Source organism: Chiloscyllium punctatum, chromosome 48 (assembly GCF_047496795.1).
Source record: "Chiloscyllium punctatum isolate Juve2018m chromosome 48, sChiPun1.3, whole genome shotgun sequence".
Classification (NCBI taxonomy): Eukaryota; Metazoa; Chordata; class Chondrichthyes; order Orectolobiformes; family Hemiscylliidae; genus Chiloscyllium; species Chiloscyllium punctatum.
This window is the reverse complement of record NC_092786.1, coordinates 52,385,780-52,400,754: the sequence shown is the minus strand read 5'-3', so window position 1 is coordinate 52,400,754 and position 14,975 is coordinate 52,385,780. Positions and strand designations below refer to the sequence as shown.

The following is a 14,975-nucleotide window of genomic DNA, read 5'->3' as shown; positions in this document are numbered from 1 at the left end:
CATACATGCACCACCCTTTTCATTAAAAAGTTGCACCTTTGCAGTATTTTACTGGTCAGTGAACTTAAAGTAAACTTCTGAAACTTAAAGTAACCAGAAGTGATTGCTTGGGTGGTGGTGTAAGTCATCTATTCGGGATCAAAAGTGGTAATACAGTAACCGAAGACGAGTCTTAATCACAACTCCTTCTAATACTAACTAATGTGGGCAATAGATAGCAGGTTCACGAGGCTGTTCCTGAGCACTGTGATTTCCACTATGACCCGCAATACCCTACTGTGATCTCTGCTGATCCTGGCCGGCTTGTCAGTAGGAGAATTACATTTTCTGCATCACTCACTGAGCGATCGGGGCTGGACTTCTTTCAGAGTCTACATTCAGGTAGTATTGATCAATTTGAGCAACCAGTATCTTGAGCATAAAGTGTCCAACTCCTCACAAGATAATTAGCTAAATTTAAATCCAAGAGACTAACATATTTGAAATTACGCAGTGTGCACGGATGCCAGGTCTTTGAGATTGCCATGAACATAACAATGCCCAAAATTGCTTCCAACTGGAGCTCTTTTCAAATATGAGACACCTTCCTGACTGTGACAAACACCAGCTTCATGCACTATGAGTTGTTAATTTTAAATCTGAGATTGATAAATGTTTGTAAACCATAGGTAAAATAGAAGTTTATAAAATAATGAGGGGTGTCGATAGAGTTAACAGTATCTGTCTTTTCCCTAGGATGGGGGATTTCAAGACTCAGGGGCACATTTTTTAAGTGAGAGGAGAGACATTTAAAAAAGACATGAGAGGCAATTTTTTTTACATAGAAAGGGTGATTCGTGTGTGGAATAAACTGCCTGAGGAAGTTGCGAATGTGGGTACAATTACAACGTTTAAACAACATTTGGATATGTACATGAATAGGAAAGATTTGGAGGGTCAGGGGCCAGGAGCAGACAGTGGGACTAGTTTAGTTTGAGATTATGCTCGGCATAGACTAGTTGGACCAAAGGGTCTGTTTCCATACTGTACGTCTCTATGGACCAAAGGCAAATACATGGAGTTAGGCCACAGATCAGCTATGATCTCCTTGAAAGGTAGAACAGGCTCAAGAGGCTGAATGGCCTACTGCTGTTCCTATGATCCTAGCAGGATGACCATACTGGATTCGGCTGACATACTGTGTCTAAATGGCAAAAATTTCCCCTCAAGTAAATGGCAGCGATAGGTCACTTAGAAATCAAAATATCACATTTACTGTTGTGAAGAAATAAAATGTGAACGTATGCAGCTGCAGAGAGATTGTGACTGCTACAAAATGCTCAGGGCATTTTCACTATCATCACTGAGCAAAATAACAATGGCATCGATCACAAACTATAAGACTGTCTTAAATTGAATACTTCTAAAAAGGTGACAGTGAGGAGGCTAGAAATACGCATGTATTGCTGTCACCATATTTTCATGGTCAAGTGTGGGAACTTCCCCAACTGCTCCCAGCACTGTGTCTAAAGATATCTGAAAACTCGCTGACCATTATAGAGTCCATTTTCATTTCACTAAGTTTTCTCGCTTATCAGCTTTTTTTAAAAACAGATACTACATTGAGTCAGTATTCACAAACTACCGATATTATAAATGGAGATACTGAAACAAAAAAATTGAATATTTATAACCACAAAAGCTACAAATCTATGTGCTTTTCAACTCATTATTTTGAGCTGATCTCTCCCTAGATTTTGGATTGCTTTGCTTGCCTTATTAGGATTCTGTTTCAACAAATGTAACTACCAAAATGTTAAGCATCAGAAATACAGCTGTTCCCAACAAAACTAAACACAACAGGTGAGTTTCAGGAGAATATGGAACACATCACGAGATGCCTCGGGTCTCATTAAGCAAGGCAGCATGAGAGAGAGAGAGAGAGAGAGAGAGAGAAAGAGAGCGAGAGAGCGAGAGAGAGCGAGACAGACAGAGATAAAGAGAGATTCAGAGAAATCAGGACAGACATCACCAGTTAGGAGGGGGTAGATGATGCTATACGATTTCACAGGAGAATTCATAGTGTCCGGAGGAACAGGCTGTTGTTGTGAGAGAAGACATGCTAATCTGTTGATGAGACCCTGGATCAGGATCAAAAATTAAACCCTGTTGAAGCAATGCCAACAAAATGTAGTCAAGCTAATTGAAGTGAAGGTTAGAAGTGAAATTAGTGGATCACAGTGTCTTTCCAAAGGACAAAACAAGATCCTGCTGAAACTGAAGCAGTGATAGCACCCAACAACAAAATACAGGAGCTAGGAGCAGGGGCCATTGGGCCCCTCAAGTCTGCTGTACCATACTATAAGATCATAGCAGATATGATTTGGGTCTCAACTCTATTTTCCCATCTGCCCCCCAGAACTTGTGTGCTTTAGCTGTCAAAAATCTCCCAAACACAGCCTTGAATACATTCAATAACTCAGGCTCTATTGCTCTGGGGCGATGAGAAAAAAATTCTCTTCATCTCCATCTTAAATGGGAGATGCCATCCAGAGAATGCTCAGGATAATGGTCATCAGATTGTTACAAGATTCTCAGAGGTAACTGCCCCTCATTGTGACTTACTGAACAAAAGTTGACAACGTAAATTCCCTACAGAGTGTCTGGAAATGATCTGGATGGGTACTTCTGAAGCACTTGGATAAAAATACTTTAAAAACTTACAGTTTGAAAATGTGTTACACCTAAAATATGATGGTACTATCTTCCATACATATGGCCAGTTGGCTTACACTTCAAGATCGAGAAATAATGCTGATATTTGTGGTTTGGAGCACAGTCACACACCTTAAAGAGAAAATCACCTGGAAAAGTGATTTAATAACTTGAAGCCATTTTAAGAGAATTGAATTGGGGGCATCATCCAAGTAGTGTGAGAGGATTGTGATGCAATTTCATAGGCACGAATTTGATGTCGTTTCCAATAAGTACGAATTTGATGTTGTTTCCAAAAGAACAAGGAGATGGATGTGCTGACAATCTGAGACTTCCACACAACCAAAAGGATTGGTAAGAAAATGGTTTTCTGGTCTCCGGTAAACAGGGAGATGAAGGCTTGCACAGTCTGTGCGCAAGAAATTTCCCGTCAAGCACAAAGAGCTTAGTGATCAAATATTGAAAAGGATTAGATTTCTTTGCAGTAAGAAAGACTACATTGACAGATGGGCAAAACGTCCCTTCACTTTTTTACAGTTTTTCAAATGGACCTTCAGTTGATTCAATGAGTTCTAAACATTTGCACATTAAACTCATGTCACCAAGATGTCCAGGAAACTCTTCAAGATACTCTTTGGATTAAAAAAATAGAAAGGTCCAGGATTGGTGCTCTTGACAAAAATCAAAATGGGATACTGCAACCATTGAGCTTCATTGTAATTACAACCTTGTTGACCTAAGCTAGATTCCCTACAGTATGGAAATAGGCCCTTCAGCCCAACAAATTCACATTGACCCTCTGAACAGTAACCCACCCAAACCCATTCCCCTACCCTACCCTAAATTTACTCCTAACTAATGCACCTGACACTATGGGCAATTTAGCCTGGCCAATTGACCTGACCTGCACATCTATGGATTGAGAGAGGAAATTGGAGCACCCAGAGGAAACCCACGCAGACACAGGGAGAATGTGCAAACTCCACACAAACAGTCGCCCGAGGCAGGAATTGAACCTGGATCCCAGGCGCTGTGAGGCAGCAGTGAAGATCTTCTTGAAAGGTCTGTCTTCTTTTCAGGAAACTGATATGTAACAATTGGTGTAACTTTATACTCACAGTCAAACAGATGAAATTCTTTGACTGCTTCCTTTGACCAAATGTTTGCATGAGTAACAGCTGATGCAGTTAGTTAAGATAGCTGAATGTTAAATGCCATATGTTAAAGACCTGGATCAACATAGCCACTGAAAATTTAAAGAATATAGCAACCAAAATGACTAAGGGGAATTGAGGAATCAGATGGAGAGAAGGGATTATACAAAATGGACATGATCTCACTGAATGTGGAACCATGAAGAGTGATACAACAGATGAGATCAGGTGACCCATTTTACCCTGAACAGAATGGAACACCAGAAGATATGACCTGCATTTGAAAGGAGGGTGAGAAGGGGTATGATTTAAAACAATCCTGTCTACATAACGAAAGGCATCTGCCAATGTTGGAGTGTGTCTCACTCACTTGCCGAGGAGCTGGAGACACACCCGGCCTGACCTTTACAGCACCTTCCACCTCCAATCAGCTCGATTCGAGGGCAGTGCTGGGCTCTTCTCCAAAACCCAGCCCCGAAAGCGGAAAACCAACACAACGGGTGTTTCTGGCCATTTAGAGGTTGACAGCTCTTGCCAATGGCATGGCTGGTACTGGGAGGGCACCTGACATCCTGAGCACCCAAGGTCTCAAGCAAATGCTTTCCTTTGTTGTGTGGAGGGTGGTATCTCTGCGATTGGAGCGGGGATGGCAGGGCCCAAGGAGAGGGTGGGAAAGGGAATCAGCAGGGCTTGGGAGGGGAGTGGAGGAGAAAGGATTCAATGGCCTTATACCTGCTTCATTGTCCCAGGTCCAGTCTAATTGACCATAAGGGCCTTAATGACAATTTAAGGGCCTTAACTGCCTAGGACTGGAAGATCAAGGTTGGACCTTGCCAGCCAGATCCAATTCAGAAACAGACAGGAAGCCAATGGAGGAGACAGGGAGGACTGCAGATGCTGGAGATCAGAGTCATGAATGAGGTGCTGGAAAGGTACAGCAGGTCAGGCAGCATCTGAAGAGCAGGAGAATCGGTGTTTCGATCATAAACCCTTCATCAGCCCTTCCTTATGCCCAGAACGTCGATTCTCCTGCTCCTCGGATGCTGCCTGACCTGCTGTGCTTTTCCAGCACCACACTCTCGACCCCGGAAACCAATGGAGTTCTGGGATGTCACCACCCCAACTAAGAAAGCTGCCTCTCTGGCTTCATAACTAGACGCCTCAGACCAATATTCTAGTGAGTGAATTGTCAATTCAGAGACCATGGAAGTAGTTAGCAAATCGAAATTAGGTATTTATTTCAGGGAACGATATTTGAGGGTACAGAAAATGTGTAATTTGATGCTTGGCATGGAAGGGAATGGTTGAGTTTGGAGCTCTGGTTTCCCATGGAACACCACCATGTGGTTAGTCACATGTTATGTTGAGGTTTATTCCAGACCAACTGATGGGGGCAGATTGCTACAATTAGTTAGCAAGCTCTTCCCCCCACCCCGCTTCAATCTGTTCTGCACAGTCATTGCCTGCGTGAACACAGCATCATCTCTCAGAGAGTAGTGGAATTCTTTACCCTCCACCGAGGGCTCTTGAGGCTGGTTCATTAATTGTATTCAAGGCTGAGGTAGACAAATTTTAACCTGTAAAGGAATGAAGGGTTATGGGAAAAAAGTAGGAAACTGGAAGGGAGGTTCATCAGATCAGCCATGGTCTCGCTGAATGATGGAGCTGACTTGATGGGTTGAATGGCCTACTTCCGCCCCTATATCTTATGAAGGAAACAGATATTAACTGTTGCTTTGGTCACTGCCATCCATACCTTCACCATCATGAACATGGCCTTCAGAACAGGTGGATTGTATATTGAGGTCAGATATGGCACAGTGGTTAGCACTGCTGCCTCACAGGCGCCAGAGACCCAGGTTCAATTCCTGCCTCAGATGAGTGTCTGTGTGGAGTTTGCACATTCTCCCAGTGTCTGCGTGGGTTTCCTCCGGGTGCTCCGGTTTCCTCCCACAGTCCAAAAACCTGCAGGTTAGGTGAACTGGCCATGCTAAATTGCCCGCAGTGTTAGGTGTAGGGGAATGCATCTGGGTGGGTTGCGCTTTGGCGGGTCGATGTGGACTTGTTGGGTCAGAACGCCTTTTTCCACACTGTAAGTAATCTAATCTAATAAGTGGCAGGTAACGTGAAAGATCAGCTGCCACTGGTCGCAGAGCAGGTTAAACAATTGCAGCTACTCCAGAGTTGCAGCTCATCTCTTGATGGGGTTTGCTATGTTACCACTATTGGTTGACAAGTTCAACATAGGCTGACTCTAGTGTCGCAGTTTCATTCATCTCTCTATTTGTACAGGACGAAACCAAATTCTGCTACTCAGAAGTATCTTTCAGAATCAGGCTGGGCATAAAAATTGGGTTTACACAGCAACAATACAGATACAGCTGCACTGAAAATGCAGCCTAAATGTTATTCTTGCTGATAAGGCCGGCGGTCTCTTACACACCATGCAAATATTTTCTCATTCTTCAAGCAGCTAAGTCTCACAACAAGTTAAGTCAGTTATTTGCTGGACACAGTGTTTGAAAGACAGACAGGTTGAAATTAGGCAGGCATGGCAAGTCTCCTGACTTCAAGGTCACTATTTGTCTGGTTTTGGGTCACACAATCTTTGTTTATTGCTAGTACTGCCCTGAAATTCCAGAAACTGTAAACTAGGCACCAAGAGCTCATTCTTTCCTCTCCAGCTACTTTCCGTACCATGACAGGGACGTGCTCATAGTGTGTGTAAATAAATTTCAGCAGAAATAAAAAGGAAACTCTGAAATCCAAGCCAAAACCCTACTCTTCCACCTTCAAAACACAGCAAGTGATGGAGACAGCCTTATTTACATCTGATCTGACAATGAATTTTAATGACATGTACAGTCCAGGTAATGTTGAAGAAAACAAAAAAAAATGCTGGAGATCATAACGGGTCAGGCAACATCCATGGAGAGAGTGCAAGCTAATGTTTCGAATCTAGATGACTCTTTATCAGAGCTGATGTGAAGTTTGGAGGGGAAAGCTTAATCTGAATTGTCAACATCCTTTCTCCCCCAGCAGCCGCACCCCCCTCCCCCAAAAGTATTGCATTAATGCTGTCCCTCCACACATTAGTTCTGAAGAAGAGTCATCAAGAGTCAAACGTTAGCTTACTCTCGCTCCATGGATGCTGCCTGACCCACTGTGATCTCCAGTATTTTTTTTTTCAGTACAGATTCCAGCATCTACAGTAATTTGCTCCTATAATGTTAAAGAAATACCCCCTCACATCACCTCAATCAGAAGACGACTCTGTCCATCCCTCCACGCTTCCCAAACTGAGAGAACATGGCCCCAGCTCCATCTGGATCGCTTGGAAAAAGATTGATGCCAAGATATTATCAACAGTACTTTATTCTCTTGAGTTTATCCTCCGAGTTTCCCTCGATATCCTGTGTTGTGTCTTCTCCACAGAAGCATTTCCCACTGGCTCCCCTTTCAACTCCTCTAGCCCAGCTAATCTCTGTCTTGGACTACTCTTCCAATGCTGGAGCCTGCCAAGACTTGAATGTGGAACAGAAAGAATGAACACTTCATCATTTTCCTAAGATGTCACAGTGCAAAGAACATCCATACCTTGAAAGCCGGAAAAGAAAATGAAGATGTGAAAACAAGAGTTAAATATTTTTTGACTCTGTATGAATGGGCTGTTAGCCAAGCCCATATGGACTTCGGAGTATTGAGAGTAACTTACAGTAAAACAGTCATTTAAAATGACTCCACCTTATTAATGACTGGGAATACAGATGGGGAAAGGATTACTCAGGGAAACTAAAAGGACATGATCACTGGGGCATGCCCTGTCTGTCAGCTGGCGGTTGTATAAATCTGATCTTACTGCAAAATGGCAATTAATTAAAAGAACTTTCACTGCTCGGAAGTCTCACTTGCATTTCAGTCTCTGTTGGCCAAGGATGTGGGTGGTTTGGTTGACGTGGGGCGGGGAGAGGGAGAGATAGAAAGAGAGAGAGGAGGAGGTGGAGGATTGGTGTGGGTGGTGGTGGTGCAGCTCAATCAGAAAATTACAAATACTACTAGAAAGGCCTAAGGTTGAATCCCCAGTTTGCAATGTGTTTCATGATTTTGGTTACACTGCAGATTAAGTCTGAACAACAATGCTCTGCTTAGCAGGATGAAGGGTGAGGAACAGGGGGTAGAGGGTGGAGAGAGAAAGAGGAGAGAATATGCCCACCTCTATTCATGGAGGACTAGGCAGGTGTTCAGATTTAGCTGAAAACACAGTAGGCTGCAAAATCATGCATTACCCCAATAATGTTGAATAGCTTCCAACACACTGTGCTCACAGGAAGAGGAGACATTTCAATAGGTCACCAGGTGCTCCCTAATAAGTCAGTGACTTCAGGATAAGAGGCAAGAATAACAGAAAATCTTCCCCCATCTCGAACTCAAAGCAAGTATCAATTCTAAGTTTCACACAGTGGGATTTTTGTTGCGGCATTACCGACAGGGGTCCAGGACATCAGGGAAAAAAAATCTCCTGTTCTTCTTTGCCATGGGATGGTTAGATCAAGGCCCTGTTAGAATGCAATTTTATCTAAGGGATGGCATCACTGACAGTGCAGGGCTCCATCAGAACTGCATTGAGAGTGCCAGCCTGGCTTTTTGTGCTCAAGTCACCCAACTGAACCTTTACTGCCTTCGGACTCTGAACGGCCAACGGCTGACACATGAACAACTTTGGGAGCTTTCCCTCTGAGAAAAAGAGGAGAACTAGTCAAAACTATGAAGTGGTTTTAAAAGACAAATGTGGGAAAAATGTTTCTACTTCAGAGTTCAAATTGAAACTGGTGTTTTAAATTGCAAAAAATAAAAAGGTATTAAAAAGGTTACAGCCAGAAAAGAAAATTTTCTGCATTTTGGTTGTTCAAAATGCTACAATGATCTCTGGATAATTGAATGCCAGATAACATAGTTTGGCTGAGCATTGGGATTTTGCCGGATTATCTGATAAGAGGATAATCGAATGCCGGGTAATCAAGCTTCCTCATCTTCAACCTTCCGCTCAATACAAGAATTCTTGTTAATATAGCCTGCTTACAGCCAACCTGGCCACAAGGTGATCCTCCAATCTGCCCACACAACTCTGCACTGGCCCTCCCCCCCTTTCTATGTGTAGATCAATTAATTAATTGATTAACAGCTATCACTCATCTTCCCACTTATCTAAATTTCTTGTTATATTAACAAGAATTCTTGTATTGAACTGAAGGTTGAAGATGAGGAAGCTTGATTACCCGGCATTCGATTATCCCAATATCAGATTATCCGGCAAAATCCCAATGCTCAGCCAAACTATGTTATCCGGCATTCAATTATCCAGAGTTTGATTAACCAAACTTAATACTCCCTGCCTGTATCCTTTGGACAATTAAAGTCCTCTGTAAACCCAACATCAAGCAGATGTGTGTTAACGGAAAGTCACTGAAGCAGATACTACAATTTACTCCAAGAGGAACTAAGTGGAAGTCTGAAATGAAAAGCGACCGAGTGTATGTGGGGTTAATCAGTACAAGAGCTCCAAGCCCCATTGGGCTTCAGAACCTTTCCCTGTCGGTAGAGACCCTCATGTTTACTCCTTGAATAATTTTATATTAGACAACAGAAACAACTGGTAGTTGAGGATGTGTTACAGATGTGTGTTGGGTGGAGAAGGGGCAATCTCCTGTGAGTTTGGAGTTTGATGAAACGCCGCTCCCACAGCTATTTCAGGACAGTGTCCAACAGCTGTATGTGTTCCTTGTAAACATCCAATGCTCCAATTCCAAGTTCCAGCTGCATGAGAAGTAGCAATCTATTTAAAAGGCAGCTTTTACAATAGTATTGAGATCCTGCTGCCTGTTCTATTCATGCAGCCTTCTACTGGGCTGAAGGCCAACATGGATCATGTTCTGCAAGGAGCTCATTCTCCATTAAGCCATGCAAGGTGTGTAATTCAGTGAGATTGGGAAGCGAGAGACTGCACAAGATCACGGTAACCTCGAATAATGTCCATGCCTTTCTTCCCATTTCTCTAATTACCTCAGCTGAAAGATGTCTGACATGGGCACACCTTTCCACAACTGTTGGAACATTCCTTGGCACCATTTCCAAGATGGTGGTTCCTCATACTCAAGGGCGTGAGTCAGCATTCCTAAACAAACAAAGCCACACACACTAGAACATGAAAACCAACTAAATCATCTGCTTGTTAAAACACCACATGCTAAATGTAAACATTAGCATCTTCTTTTCAAGTGTTGAATAAATCGATCTTTTTCTCCAAACCCATTCCCTTTCCACAGCAACATTCCAAACAAATGTCGAGGAGATGTAACACCTGCCGTTTTGCCATCCCGCTCCTGACTTTCCAAAGCCCCAAACACTGTTGCAAGTTGAAACAACAATTGGTGTGTCCTACAATGTAGTCAACAGTTCTCACTGCACACAATGTGGACTCCTCTACACTGGGGAGCACAAACACAGACTAGAGACTGTCCTGCAGAATATGAGGCTGTGAACAGGTCGCTGAGTTCTTGGAGGTTTTAATTCTTCACCTCGCTCTCGGGCTAGTGTCTCTGTCCTTGGGTCTGTTGCAACATTCCCCGAGAGAGTCAACGTGAGCTTGAGGAACAGAAGCTCATCCTTCAATTCAGCATTTTACAGCACAGAGTTTGACAAATTCAGACCTTTCCCCATTCCATTTTACTTCCTTTTCTTGCTTGCTTTGGTTTTTCTTGTCTTTACTTTCAGAGAGTACTACGCCAGCTCTAAGCACATCATATGTTTGTTTTGCTGCCTTATTACTATGTTCCTTTGATACAAGACAAATTCTTTATTTCAATTGCTCCTGTCTTCCACTCTAACAAAGACCTTTCATTTATCCTTGTCCCAGCCAGCCCTTCACCAGAACCGATCACATCTCTGATGTTTCCCACTTCAGATGAAAGGGCATCAACCTGAAACTTCGAGTCTGTCTCTCCACAGATGCTGCTTCACAATTTTATGTTTTTAATCCAAAGCAAAACAGCTTGGCTTTGATATAAATGTGAAGAATTGCTGTCCTGATTACTTACTGCTTTGGACAGTGTTACAGACTTGGCCAAACTACTCAAAACATTCTTAAACAGACAGCCCAGATGATAACTTTGCAATTGGTTTCACTAAGTGTACAGTGAAAATTACCCGAAGTTAGCGAGGTTGACTACCAGGTTATAAAACAGACAAAAATTTATTTATAAAATTACACAATGACACACAGAGAACAGAATAAAGAACTGCTACAGAACTCAGTCATTCCAAACTAGACTTAATTATGCTGTCCTGAATATACACAACAGTCCCAATAAGCAAACTGCCTAAAAACACAATAAAATAAACGAACAGATGCTTACAGGTTGAAATTAGAAGGGCAGAAGGAGGGAGAGAGGGAGAGAGAGAGAGAGAGAGAGAGAGAGAGAGAGAGAGAGAGAGAGAGAGAGAGCCTGTTTCCACACAGCTGAACCCCCAACTAGCTCTGGACTGAACTGCTCAGCTGGAGAGCTGACCACTCCCCTTTCATTATACAGGCCACTTCAAAAACATGACCACTTTGGCCTGAAGTCTCATCTGTTTACATATAAACAAAGGCCTCTCAAAATCCTTTTCAGCTCTGTACCAAACCAGTCTAATCGGAGCCTGGCCCCTCTGAAAAAAAATATCAAGGACACAGTATTTTTGAGAAAAGGAACAGGTTTTAGAAAAAAGGGAGCAGCTTTGTGACAACAGTAAATTTAGACAATAGACAATAGGTGCAGGAGTAGGCCATTCTGCCCTTCGAGCCTGCACCACCATTCAATATGATCATGGCTGATCATCCTTAATCAGTATCCTGTTCCTGCCTTATCTCCATAGCCCTTGATTCCACTATCCTCGAGAGCTCTATCCAACTATTTCTTAAATGAATCCAGAGACTGGGCCTCCACTGCCCTCTGGGGCAGAGCATTCCACACAGCCACCACTCTCTGGGTGAAGAAGTTTCTCCTCACCTCTGTCCTAAATGGTCTACCCCATATTTTTAAGCTGTGTCCTCTGATTTGGCACTCACCCATCAGTGGAAACATGTTTTCTGCCTCCAGAGTGTCCAATCCTTTAATAATCTTATATGTCTCAATCAGATCCCCTCTCAGTATACAAGGCCAGTCGCTCCAGCCTTTCAGTGCAAGGTAGTCCTGCCATTCCAGGAATTGACCTCGTGAACCTACGCTGCACTCCCTCAATAGCCAGAATGTCTTTCCTCAAATTTGGAGACCAGAACTGCACACAGTACTCCAGATGTGGTCTCACCAGGGCCCTGTACAGCTGCAGAAGAATCTCTTTGCTTCTATACTCAATCCCTCTTGTTATGAAGGCCAGCATGCTATTAGGCGCCTTCACTACCTGCTGTACCTGCATGCTTACCTTCATTGACTGGTGTACAAGAACACCCAGATCTCTCTGTACTGCCCCTTTACCTAAATTGATTCCATTTAGGTAGTAATCTGCCTTCCTGTTCTTGCCACCAAAGTGGATAACCATACATTTATCCACATTAAACTGCATCTGCCATGCATCTGACCACTCATCTAACCTGTCCAGGTCACCCTGTAATCTCCTAACATCCTCCTCACATTTCACCCTGCCACCCAGCTTAGTATCATCAGCAAATTTGCTAATGTTATTGCTAATATCATCTTCTATATCATTAACATATATTATAAAAAGCTGCGGTCCCAGTACTGATCCCTGCGGTACCCCAGTGGTCACTGCCTGCCATTCTGAAATGGAGCCGTTAATCACTACTCTTTGTTTCCTATCAGCCAAGCAACTTTCAATCCAAGTTAGTACTTTGCCCCCAATACCATGCGCCCTAATTTTACTCACTAACCTCCTATGTGGGACTTCATCAAAAGCTTTCTGAAAGTCCAGGTACACTACATCTACTGGATCTCCCTCGTCCATCTTCAGAGTTACATTCTCAAAAAATTCCAGAAGATTAGTCAAGCATGATTTCCCCTTCATAAATCCATGCTGACTCTGACCTATCCTGTTACTACTATCCAGATGTGTTGTAATTTCATCCTCTATAATGGACTCCAGCAACTTTCTCACCACTGAGGTCAGACTAACTGGTCTATAATTTCCTGTTTTCTCTCTCCCACCTTTCTTAAAAAGTGGTACAACATTAGCCACCCTCCAATCCGCAGGAACTGATCCTGAATCTATCGAACTCTGGAAAATAATCACCAATGCAACCACAATTTCTCGAGCCACCTCCATCAGTACCCTGGGATTAGATTAGATTACATTACATTACAGTGTGGAAACAGGCCCTTTGGCCCAACAAGTCAACCCACCCGTACCCCTACATTTACCCCTTACCTAACACTACGGGCAATTTAGTATGGCCAATTCACCTGACCTGCACATCTTTGGACTGTGGGCGGAAACCGGAGCACCCGGAGGAAACCCACGCAGACACAGGGAGAACGTGCAAACTCCACACAGTCAGTCACCTGAGGCGGGAATTGAACCTGGGTCTCTGGCGCTGTGAGGCAGCAGTGCTAACCATTGTGCCACCGTGCCGCCCATCAGGCCCTGGGGACTTATCAACCTTCAGACCTAACAGTCTCTCCAACACCAATTCCTGGCAAATATAAATTCCCTTAAGTTCAGGTCCTCAGCCACTGTTACCTCGGGGAGATTGCTTGTGTCTTCCCCAGTGAACAAAGATCTAAAGTACCAATTCAATTCTTTTGCCATTTTTTTGTTCCCCGTAATATATTCCCCTGTTTCTTTCTTCAAGGGCCCAATTTTAGTCTTAACCATTTTTTTGCCTTTCATATACCAAAAAAAAGCTTTTACTATCCTCCTTTATATTTTTGGCCAGTTTACCTTCGTACCTCATTTTTTCTCTGCGTATTTCCTTCTTAGTAATCCTCTATTGTTCTTTAAAAGCTTCCCAGTACTCCCTTTTCACACTTATCTTTTAAATGTTATCCTTTTTCTCTCTTAACTTTATATGTTTCTTAACTTCCCTCGTCAGTCACGGCCACCCATGCCTCCTCCTAGGATCTTTCTTCCTTTTTGGAATGAACTGATCCTGCAACTTCTGCATTATACACAGAAATATCAGCCATTGTTCCTCCACTGTCATCCCTGCTAAGGTAATGCACCATTGAACTTTGGCCAGCTCCTCCCTCATAGCTCCATAGTTCCCTTTATTCAACAGAAATATTGTCACTTCCGATTGTACCCCTCCCTCTCAAATTGCAGATTGAAGCTTATTGTATTATGGTCACTACTTCCCAATGGCTCCTTCACTTCGAGGCCCCTGATCAATTCTGTTTCGTTGCACAGTACCAGATCCAGAATTGCCTTCTCCCTGGTCGGCTCCAGCACCAGCTGTTCTAAGAATCCATCTCAGAGGCACTCCACAAAGTCCCTTTCTTGAGGTCCAATACCTTGATAAAGTTGATGCACCATAACATACTTCTCAGGCTTTACCTCAGTTTCACTTTGGCAGTTGGCACGTTAATTCTAAACACATATTTAGAGAAGTCTAGACCAGTGAAGCCCCCTTCAACAAGTCTTCAGCTGATTCAGACTTCATCCAATACCGTCCAATAGGACTCTGTACAGCTGACGGGTAACATGCAATTGATTTTACTGTGAGAACACCAGACTTCGGCCTTCACTCAGGAAGAAAGTCATTCCAGTAACCACAAACAAACTCACATGAGGAACACAGAGCAATCCACACTATGTAAAAAGCAATCCTCACATCTCTCCAGGAGACGTTACATTACAGCAAATGTGTCAACTTACCTGTTCAGAGACAAATTCAGCAAGATCCTCAGGCAGTTTCTGGACACAATCATCTTCGTCCTCTGGTAGTCCTTCTGAAATTAGGAGAGAGAGAGAGAGATGCATCAGTTGCCTCCCAGCAAGCAGAGAGTGTAAAATGGTGAGTAGAGTTACACAGCATTGGACAAGACATTTAATTCAGGATTGAGGCAAAGTCTACAACATCACAAAAGTAACAGGACAATGCCACCACATGTGTCAATCCTTTGGTATTCTGTTGGCCTT

The 14,975-nt window shown here is 43.1% G+C and overlaps 1 protein-coding gene across 6 annotated transcripts in view; it reads right to left on the bottom strand.

Moving 5' to 3' along the window:
* Positions 1–14,975, bottom strand: part of akap13 (A-kinase anchoring protein 13) — a 406,551-nt gene that overhangs the window by 197,907 nt on the left and 193,669 nt on the right. For all 6 annotated transcript variants that reach the window (XM_072565220.1, XM_072565221.1, XM_072565224.1 and 3 more), the window contains exon 9: positions 14,712–14,785. In XM_072565220.1, coding sequence (XP_072421321.1) covers positions 14,712–14,785 — 74 coding nt within the window. The remainder of the gene's footprint in view (positions 1–14,711; positions 14,786–14,975) is intronic.